This window comes from Rhinichthys klamathensis, unplaced genomic scaffold (assembly GCF_029890125.1).
Source record: "Rhinichthys klamathensis goyatoka isolate OS25496 unplaced genomic scaffold, OSU_Roscu_1.1 h1tg000685l_1, whole genome shotgun sequence".
In the NCBI taxonomy this organism is placed as follows: Eukaryota; Metazoa; Chordata; class Actinopteri; order Cypriniformes; family Leuciscidae; genus Rhinichthys; species Rhinichthys klamathensis.
In genome coordinates, this window is record NW_026607114.1 from 133,984 (window position 1) to 144,932 (window position 10,949).

General features: G+C 32.4%; 1 protein-coding gene across 1 annotated transcript; it reads right to left on the bottom strand.

The window, feature by feature from the left end:
• Positions 1-1,739: 1,739 nt before the first annotated feature.
• Positions 1,740-9,398, bottom strand: ccl27a (chemokine (C-C motif) ligand 27a). Its single transcript, XM_056241957.1, has 3 exons — positions 9,163-9,398; positions 7,428-7,554; positions 1,740-1,857 (listed from the first exon to the last, which is right to left on the bottom strand). The coding sequence occupies exons 1-3, from the start codon at positions 9,266-9,268 to the stop codon at positions 1,764-1,766; spliced, it is 327 nt and encodes a 108-aa protein (XP_056097932.1). The 5' UTR covers positions 9,269-9,398; the 3' UTR covers positions 1,740-1,763.
• Between the last annotated feature and the right edge of the window lie 1,551 nt (positions 9,399-10,949).

Consider the following 10,949-nt stretch of genomic DNA (forward strand, 5'->3'; position numbering starts at 1 on the left):
ATTATTATAGCCTATTAATTGACAAGCAGGCTAATATTAAACGTTGCTTTTACATTAATATAAGGCTACATTAATATAATGCTTTTAACGTGTCTTCATTTGTGCTCTTTGTGAACCTTTGGGGGGGGGGGGGGGGGGGGGGTTCACAAAGATCGAAAGTCTGTCATTAGTCTTTAGTCTGCCACAAAAAAAAAAAAAAAAAAAAAAAACATTAAAATCATGAACTCAAATGTCATTGTGAAAAAAAAAATGTGTTACTGTTGTAACAGTGCACAGGCTAAATCAGACCTTTCAGGCTATAGCCTACTAATAAGCCTTATGCCAAAATTATTTATTGATTGATTATTGTTTATTTCGTTATTTATTGACTTATTGATTATTTATTGTTTATCTATTTCTTTATTTATTAACTTATTGATTGATTGATTATTATTTATTTATTGACTTATTGCTTGATTGGTTATTTATTGTTTATTTATTTATTGACATTAACTTATTGCTTGATATTTATTGACTTATTGATTGATTGATTATTTATTAACTTATTGATTGATTGATTATTGTTTATTTATTTATTGACTTATTGATTGATTGGTTATTTATTGTTTATTTATTTATTTATTGACATGAACTTATTGATTGATATTAATTGACTTATTTAGTTATTTATTTATTGTCTTATTGATTATTTATTATTTATTTCTTTATTTCTTTATTGATTGATTATTTATTTACTAATTGATTGTTTTTTTGTTTTTTGTTTTTTTGTTAGGCTATTTATCAACTTTTTTACTTATTGATTCTGTATTTATTTCTTTATTTATTGACTTATTGATTATTTATTTATTGATTATTTATTGTTTATTTATTTATTGACTTATTGGTTGATTGATTATTTATTTATTTATTGACATTAACTTATTGATATTTATTGACTTATTTAGTTATGTATTGACTTATTGATTGATTATTTATTTATTTATAGACTTATTGATTGATTATTTATTGTTTATTTATTTATTGACTTATTGATTGATTATTTATTGTTTATTTATTTATTGACTTATTGATTGATTATATATTGTTTATTTATTTATTGACTTATTGATTGATTATTAATTGTTTATTTATTTATTTATTGACTTATTGATTGATTATTTATTTATTATTTATTTATTGACTTATTGATTGATTATTGAGTATTTATTTATTGACATTAACTTATTGATTGATATTTATTGACTTATTTAGTTATGTATTGACTTATTGATTGATTGATTGAGTATTTATTGACTTATTGATTGCTTATTTATTGTTTATTTATTTATTGATTATTGATTGATTATTTATTGTTTATTTTATTTATTTATTGACTTATTGATTATTTATTTACTCATTGATTGTTTATTTACTTATTTCTTTATTTCTTTAGGCTATTTATCAACTTATTTACTTATTGATTGTGTGTTTATTATTTATTTATTGACTGTTTGCTGACCTAATCAAATCAGGTAAAATTATCATCCGACTCATATTTTTTCTTTTACATCATGGGACCATTTCACTGGCGTGAAACATTAAAAAACTGAAGAAGAAAAAAAAGATTTTATTTCATTAAAAAAGAAGAGCATACAAAGAATATATACAGTATATTGTAGTTAATAATGTCTGGAACGATCAGCAGAAAATGCAATCAATGCTGAAACTCCTGAAACCGGCAGAAGATCCATGACTCCGGGATTATAGAGACGATCCTCGATTATTCAAGGTCGCTTGTGTTTGCGATTCTTCATGATCTTGTCCAAGACTTTCCTCAGTTTGGGATGAGCACAGATCTTTCTTTTTCCGATGTGTAATCTGAAGAGCAGGGAACAAAGTAAGCACATGATTCATAAGTGTTTGTGCTTGTTTAACTAATCCTTCCCTCGGGTCATTTTGACCCCCCCCAAAAAAAATTAAACAATTGAGTGTTTCTTTAGAGGAGTCCAACACCCCAGGACTTTTGTCGCACCTGAACCACTAATACACACAAACAATTGTATGTATTCGAGGAGTTTTGTGGTTGAAATTTAAAAAAGTAACGAATCCTTCCCTCGCGGGTCAATATGAGCCCCTTAGGAATGAATGGAAAGCGAGGAATGCTTCAGTTCACATAGAAAAACCTAAAAATGCTAAAACTTTACCAAAAAACTGATTTTATACTGTCTACATGAGTATCTGAATGCATTCTGAAGAGAAACTGACTTTAGGACCCAGAGGAACAGCTCATTTACTCCATATAGAACTATTAATCGCGATTAATCGCATCCAAAATAAAAGTTTGTGTTTACATAATATGTGTGTACTGTGTATAATTATTTTGTATATATAAATACACACACATGCATGTATATATTTAAGAAATATTTGCATGTATTATATATATTATGAAAACACAAACTTTTATTTAGGATGCGATTAATCGCGATTAATTGTTCACAGCCCAAGATATAAAGCCATCTAGAGTCATGAAATATCATGTTATATTATTTATTTAACACAAGCGGTCGGCAAAGACACACAATGTCAGACATTTTGAGCTGGATTAAAAGGGTTATGTATGGAAGCTTGTTTCCGCCACAGAATGAAAAACAAAAAAGCTAATTGTGACTTTTTATCTCACAATTCTGACTTTTTCTCACACAATTGCGAGTTTACATCTCGCAATTCTGACTTTATTTCTCAGAATTGCGAGATATAAAGTCCGAATTATGAGATATAAAGTCCGAATTGCGAGATATAAAGTCCGAATTGCGAGATATAAAGTCAGAATTGCGAGATATAAAGTCAGAATTGCGAGATATAAAGTCAGAATTGATTGATATAAAGTCGCAATTGCGTGTTGTAAAATCAGAATTGCGAGATATAAAGTCAGAATTGCGAGATATAAAGTCAGAATTGCGAGATATAAAGTCGCAATTGCGTGTTATAAAGTCAGAATTGCGAGATATAGTCAGAATTGATTGATATAAAGTCGCAATTGCGTGTTGTAAAGTCAGAATTGTGAGATATAAAGTCAGAATTGCGTGATATAAAGTCAGAATTGCGTGATATAAAGTCGCAATTGCGTGTTATAAAGTCAGAATTGCGAGATATAGTCAGAATTGATTGATATAAAGTCGCAATTGCGTGTTGTAAAATCAGAAATGCGAGATATAAAGTCAGAATTGCGTGATATAAAGTCGCAATTGCGTGTTATAAAGTCAGAATTGCGAGATATAAAGTCAGAATTGATTGATATAAAGTCACAATTGCGTGTTGTAAAGTCAGAATTGCAAGATATAAAGTCAGAATTGCGAGATATAAAGTCAGAATTGCGAGATATAAAGTCAGAATTGCGAGATATAAAGTCAGAATTGCGTGTTATAAAGTCAGAATTGCGAGATATAAAGTCGCAATTGCGTGTTATAAAGTCAGAATTGCGAGATATAAAGTCAGAATTGCGAGATATAAAGTCAGAATTGCGAGATATAAAGTCAGAATTGCGAGATATAAAGTCAGAATTGCGTGATATAGTCAGAATTGGTTGATATAAAGTCGCAATTGCGTTGTAAAGTCAGAATTGCGAGATATAAAGTCAGAATTGATTGATATAAAGTCGCAATTGCGTGTTATAAAGTCAGAATTGCGAGATATAAAGTCAGAATTGTGAGATATAAAGTCACAATTGCGTGTTGTAAAGTCAGAATTGCTAGATATAAAGTCGCAATTGCGAGATATAAAGTCAGAATTGCGTGATATAAAGTCAGAATTGCGAGATATAAAGTCAGAATTGTGAGATATAAAGTCGCAATTGCGAGATATAAAGTCAGAATTGCGAGATATAAAGTCAGCATTGCGAGATATAAAGTCAGAATTGTGAGATATAAAGTCAGAATTGCGAGATATAAAGTCAGAATTGTGAGATATAAAGTCGCAATTGCGAGATATAAAGTCAGAATTGCGAGATATAAAGTCAGCATTGCGAGATATAAAGTCAGAATTGTGAGATATAAAGTCAGAATTGGTTGATATAAAGTCAGAATTGCGAGATATAAAGTCAGAATTGCGAGATATAAAGTCAGAATTGCGAGATATAAAGTCAGAATTGCGAGATATAAAGTCAGAATTGCGAGATATAAAGTCAGAATTGTGAGATATAAAGTCAGAATTGGTTGATATAAAGTCGCAATTGCGAGATATAAAGTCAGAATTGCGAGATATAAAGTCAGAATTGCGAGATATAAAGTCAGAATTGCGAGATATAAAGTCAGAATTGATTGATATAAAGTCGCAATTGCGTGTTGTAAAGTCAGAATTGCGAGATATAAAGTCGCAATTGCGAGATATAAAGTCAGAATTGCGAGATATAAAGTCAGAATTGCGAGATATAAAGTCAGAATTGCGAGATATAAAGTCAGAATTGATTGATATAAAGTCGCAATTGCGTGTTGTAAAGTCAGAATTGCGAGATATAAAGTCGCAATTGCGAGATATAAAGTCAGAATTGCGAGATATAAAGTCAGAATTGCGTGATATAAAGTCGCAATTGCGTGTTGTAAAGTCAGAATTGCGAGATATAAAGTCGCAATTGCGAGATATAAAGTCAGAATTGCGAGATATAAAGTCAGAATTGCGTGATATAAAGTCGCAATTGCGTGTTATAAAGTCAGAATTGCGAGATATAGTCAGAATTTATTGATATAAAGTCACAATTGCGTGTTGTAAAGTCAGAATTGCGAGATATAAAGTCAGAATTGTGAGATATAAAGTCAGAATTGCGTGATATAAAGTCAGAATTGCGTGATATAAAGTCGCAATTGCGTGTTATAAAGTCAGAATTACGAGATATAAAGTCAGAATTGATTTATATAAAGTCGCAATTGCGTGTTGTAAAATCAGAATTGCGAGATATAAAGTCAGAATTGTGTGATATAAAGTCGCAATTGCGTGTTATAAAGTCAGAATTGCGAGATATAAAGTCAGAATTGATTGATATAAAGTCGCAATTGCGTGTTGTTAAGTCAGAATTGCGAGATATAAAGTCAAAATTGCGTGATATAAAGTCAGAATTGCGAGATATAATGTCAGAATTGATTGATATAAAGTCGCAATTGCGTGTTATAAAGTCAGAATTGCGAGATATAGTCAGAATTGATTGATATAAAGTCAGAATTGCGTGATATAAAGTCGCAATTGCGTGTTATAAAGTCAGAATTGCGAGATATAAAGTCAGAATTGTTTGATATAAAGTCAGAATTGTTTGATATAAAGTCAGAATTGTTTGATATAAAGTCAGAATTGCGTGTTGTAAAGTCAGAATTGCGAGATATAAAGTCAGAATTGCGAGATATAAAGTCAGAATTGCGAGATATAAAGTCAGAATTGCGAGATATAAAGTCAGAATTGGTTGATATAAAGTCGCAATTGCGAGATATAAAGCCAGAATTGCGAGATATAAAGTCAGAATTGCGAGATATAAAGTCAGAATTGCGAGATATAAAGTCAGAATTGTGAGATATATGCACGATATAAAGTCAGAATTGGTTGATATAAAGTCGCAATTGCGTGTTGTTAAGTCAGAATTGCGAGATATAAAGTCAGAATTGCGTGATATAAAGTCAGAATTGCGAGATATAAAGTCAGAATTGCGAGATATAAAGTCGCAATTGCGTGTTGTAAAGTCAGAATTGCGAGATATAAAGTCGCAATTGCGAGATATAAAGTCAGAATTGCGAGATATAAAGTCAGAATTGATTGATATAAAGTCGCAATTGCGTGTTGTAAAGTCAGAATTGCGAGATATAAAGTCAGAATTGCGAGATATAAAGTCAGAATTGCGAGATATAAAGTCAGAATTGCGAGATATAAAGTCAGAATTGTGAGATATAAAGTCGCAATTGCGTGTTATAAAGTCAGAATTGCGAGATATAAAGTCGCAATTGCGAGATATAAAGTCAGAATTGCGAGATATAAAGTCAGAATTGCGAGATATAAAGTCAGAATTGCGAGATATAAAGTCAGAATTGCGAGATATAAAGTCAGAATTGCGAGATATAAAGTCAGAATTGCGCGATATAAAGTCAGAATTGGTTGATATAAAGTCGCAATTGCGTGTTGTTAAGTCAGAATTGCGAGATATAAAGTCAGAATTGCGAGATATAAAGTCAGAATTGCGAGATATAAAGTCAGAATTGCGAGATATAAAGTCAGAATTGGTTGATATAAAGTCGCAATTGCGTGTTGTAAAGTCAGAATTGCGAGATATAAAGTCGCAATTGCGAGATATAAAGTCAGAATTGCGAGATATAAAGTCAGAATTGCGAGATATAAAGTCAGAATTGGTTGATATAAAGTCAGAATTGGTTGATATAAAGTCAGAATTGGTTGATATAAAGTCGCAATTGCGTGTTGTAAAGTCAGAATTGCGAGATATAAAGTCGCAATTGCGAGATATAAAGTCAGAATTGCTAGATATAAAGTCAGAATTGCGAGATATAAAGTCAGAATTGATTGATATAAAGTCGCAATTGCGTGTTATAAAGTCAGAATTGTGAGATATAAAGTCAGAATTGCGAGATATAAAGTCAGAATTGATTGATATAAAGTCGCAATTGCGTGTTATAAAGTCAGAATTGTGAGATATATACTATTCTGAGGGGGGAAAAAATTAGACTTTTTTCCCCCTTAGAATTGTCCTGATAACTCGCAATTGCGAGTTTATATCTCACAATTCTGAGAAAAGATGTCAGAATTTCAAGATATAAACTCGCAATTATGTGTTATAAAGTCGGAATTGCGAGATGTAAACAGAATTTAGACTTTTTTTCTCGCAATTGCGACTTTATTTCTTATAATTGCGACTTTATATATCGCAATTGCGACTTTATTTCTCAGAATTGCGACTTTATATCTCGCAATTGCGACTTTATTTCTTATAATTGCAACTTTATATCTCGCAATTGCGACTTTATTTCTCAGAATTGCGACTTTATATCTCGCAATTGCGACTATATATCTCAGAATTGCGACTTTATATCTCGCAATTGCGACTTTATTTATCAGAATTCTGACTTCTCGCAATTGTGAGATAAAAAGTCGCTTTTTTATTTTTTATTCAGTGGCGGAAACAAGCTTCCATAGTTATGCATGAATTTGTGAGTTATTTTTTTACTTTAAGTTATTTTTTTAATTTAAGTAAGGAATCTGCTTAAATTACTATTTATTTATTATGTATTGGTCAAATCTAGTAATTTAAAGGTAAATAAAAAATAACAAAAAATATCCAATAAAATAATAGAAGAAATATGATCAAAATGAAATAAAATAAGCTTTCTTGACGAAAAAAAGAAGTATAATTTGAGGGCTAAGGGTGATTTTGCAGATGTGTGTGAAGGATAAACACTCACATCAGTGCATCGATCTCACAGCGGCCAGATCTGCTCTGTGTGTCGTATCTCTTGACATGATGCAGTTTCTGCCGTGGGATTTTCCCGGTCACAGCCAGACAGCATGTGGGAATGGCATTGGTACTAGCTGGAACAAAAAGCAGGATCTTCTATTGAACATCTGTTCATGTCAATATAATACTGTTTCAACAACAACATTTTTCAGCTCAGAAAACAAGAATGACAAACACAGACACGTTTTAATGATAGAGGGCATGATTTATATTTTCCGCGGCTCAGAGCGATGCATGTTACGACACATTTTACTGCGTATTTATGACTTACAGAAGCTTAATAATGACATGTACTATTCAAACAGTAGAGCATCATGGGCTCGATTCCCAGGCCATGAGCTTAATTGAAGAAACATGTGCACAATGCATTAATGTGCGTTACTTTGGATAAGAGCAACAAAGGCATGAATGTGAACTGCACTAAACGTTTAATAGAAGTCTACATATTACAAGAGAGCAGAAAGAGGAAAAATCTTTCAAAATAACATAATAAAAAATGAAGTGAGTTTGTGCTTAAAACAAGAACAAATATCTGCCAATGGAGAGAGAAAAATAAACTTAATTCAAATGGAAAATACGTGTTTTTTCTGACCCCATTGACACATTTTGCTTCTTTGTTTTAAGCACAAACTCGCTTCATTTTTATCAGTTTTTCATTTAAAAAATGCATTGCATTAATGTACGTCACTTTGCATAAAAGCAACAAATGCATACATGTGAATGTAGTAAAATGCACTAAACATTTAATAGAAGTCAGAATTACATATTACAAGAGAGCAGAAAGAGGAAAAAATCTGTCTTTTCTGTCTTATTTTCCAGCATGAATATCTAAACATTATTAAATCAAGATACATTAGAGAAGAAAATGACTGAAGATATTAAGACATAAAAGATATTAATCAAAAATATGTCCAAATGAAGTGAGTTTGTACAAATATCTGCCAATGGAGTCAGAGAAAAAATAATAATAATAATAATCTGACCCCTTTGACAGACATTTTGCTTGTTTTTTTTAAGCACAAACTCACTTCATTTTCATCAGTTTTTCATTAAACAAGACTTTTTTTTGCTTCTCCAGTAAATGTATCTTACAGAAGTGTATTGCATTCACTTGAAGAAAAAAAATCTACTCTGTTTTTCTGAATTAACGAGTTAATTATCTCTCTTAATTCAGAAAAACAGAGCAAAAACGTTTTTCCATGAAAAATTATCTCATAATTCTGAGATAATTAACTCGTTAATTCAGAAAAACAGAGCAAAAACTTTTTCCCATGAAAAATTATCTCATAATTCTGAGATAATTAACTCGTTAATTCAGAAAAACAGAGCAAAAACTTTTTCCCATGAAAAATTATCTCGTAATTCTGAGATAATTAACTCGTTAATTCAGAAAAACAGAGCAAAAACTTTTTTCCATTAAAAATTATCTCGTAATTTTGAGATAATTAACTCGTTAATTCAGAAAAACAGAGCAAAAACGTTTTTTTCATGAAAAATGATCTCGTAATTCTGAGATAATTAACTCGTTAATTCAGAAAAACAGAGTAGATTTTTTTCCTCAAGTGAATGCAATACGCTTCCGTAGTTTCTTGATTTAAGAATGCTTAGATATTTGTGCTGGAAAACCAGACAGAAACACTGAGGAAGAACATCATGTTTTGTCTAATATCGGCAGTTCTGACCTTCGGTGAGGATGATGATGGCGACACACGTGAGCAGAAGGAGAGAAGTGGCTTTCAGCTCCATCGTGGAAACATCAGTGACAGTGAATGAAGACAGAAAGATCATTTAAACACACTTACGCAAGTCCTGTTCCGCCCGCATCATCACCTGGCCTGTCTGAACTCATACATCACACCAAAGAAAACACTCTATACAAATCCATTATGAAATATCTTTTATATGAAACATTCCCCTGCAGCACAATCTTAATTTCCACCTGCGTTCAGGTGAGGTTAATAGGTTATGCGTGACACGAGCACATAAAGTAAAATGATGTGTGTTTATGAGTTTCTCAGGTGTGTGTGTTGATTTGTTACGGTCACCTGTCATGTGTGTCTCGGGGTGTGTCGCAGTAATTGTGTTGTATATGTTCCAGCTTGTCTGTTTTCTGCTACTTTCTTTTTTAATATTGTTTCACTTTTGACCTTCCAGGAAATCCTGCACTTTAGAATGTGAAAATCATATCCAAAACTTAATTTGTTTATTTTTTTGCCATGGAATAATAGACATCCTCTTAAAGGATGCACTCAAATAAATGTGAGAAAATACATCTGGACGAAATACATACAGTGCTGGGCAGAATTATTTGCCCCCTTGGTATAAATATGATCAAAATGGCTGTAAAAGAATAAATCTGCATTGTTAATCCTTTTGATATTTTATTTAAAATATTTGCAGAAATCTAACCTTTCATTGAAATAAAAGAATTGAAAGTGGGGGGAAAATTTCTCCAAAAACACATTGGGAAAATGTTTTTGCCCCCTTTTATTAAAGTCCCTGTAAAGTCAAAATGAAGTATGTGTTCTGAGTTTGTCACATCACAGTAAAATGTGTTATTAGCCACCCAGCCAAATTTGAATGAAAAAAAAAAATCTGCCAAGTACATAAAATAAGCTATCAAAATCTTGAGGAAATGAGCAGTATTCTCTGCTCTCAAACGCTGGGGGCGTGTCCGCCGGGGAGGGGTGTGTCTACCGGGGGCGTGTCCACCGTGAAGGGGCGTGTCCGATGGTTGCGCCGAAACCACGGGGAGATGAAGGCCGAGGCGGGAGATAGTCGGTTCGGCCTCATTCACCAGTAACATCGGATTATCAGTAAATCCCAGTTGTCTCCGACGAAAGTTTATAAAACTATCCCGTGTAAAATGATCAGTACAGAGGCGGGTGATCCTCAGCACTCCATCAAGGTGGCTCTTCACAAAATGAATCCACCTCTTCTTGATGTGATCGTTTTTTATTTTATTTAAATAAGGACACCGATCTGTTTTGTAAGTGATGGCATCCAGGTTATACGCATTTCCGTGAGGAAGGCATAGCTAGCTAGCCAACTGTAGGCAGCAGTAACTAATAGTGAGTGACAGTAACTCGCGATTGAGAGGCGAACTCATGCGAATGTGTTCTAGTAGTTATATTGTTAGGGGCGGGGCCAGGGTCAGTGGCTCCAGTGCGTCATCGACAGAAGGGGCGGGGCCATGAGCTCAGTGGCTCCAGTGCGTCATCGAGCCCCCGTTTTAGCCCCGCCCAAAAAATCCAGAATCAACACAAAAAAAAAACTGTTTAACGGTCTAACTCCACAATTCAGTACTTTACAGTTCACAGTCTTTGTAATGTGTTTTAGCAATATATTTATAACATTTATAATGTGTTTAGATTTTTTATTTATTTTTTATTGCCTTTACAGGGACTTTAAATACTTTTTGAAAACTCCTTTTTCATAACAACTCTTCTCCTGTAATGCCGGGAGGGTT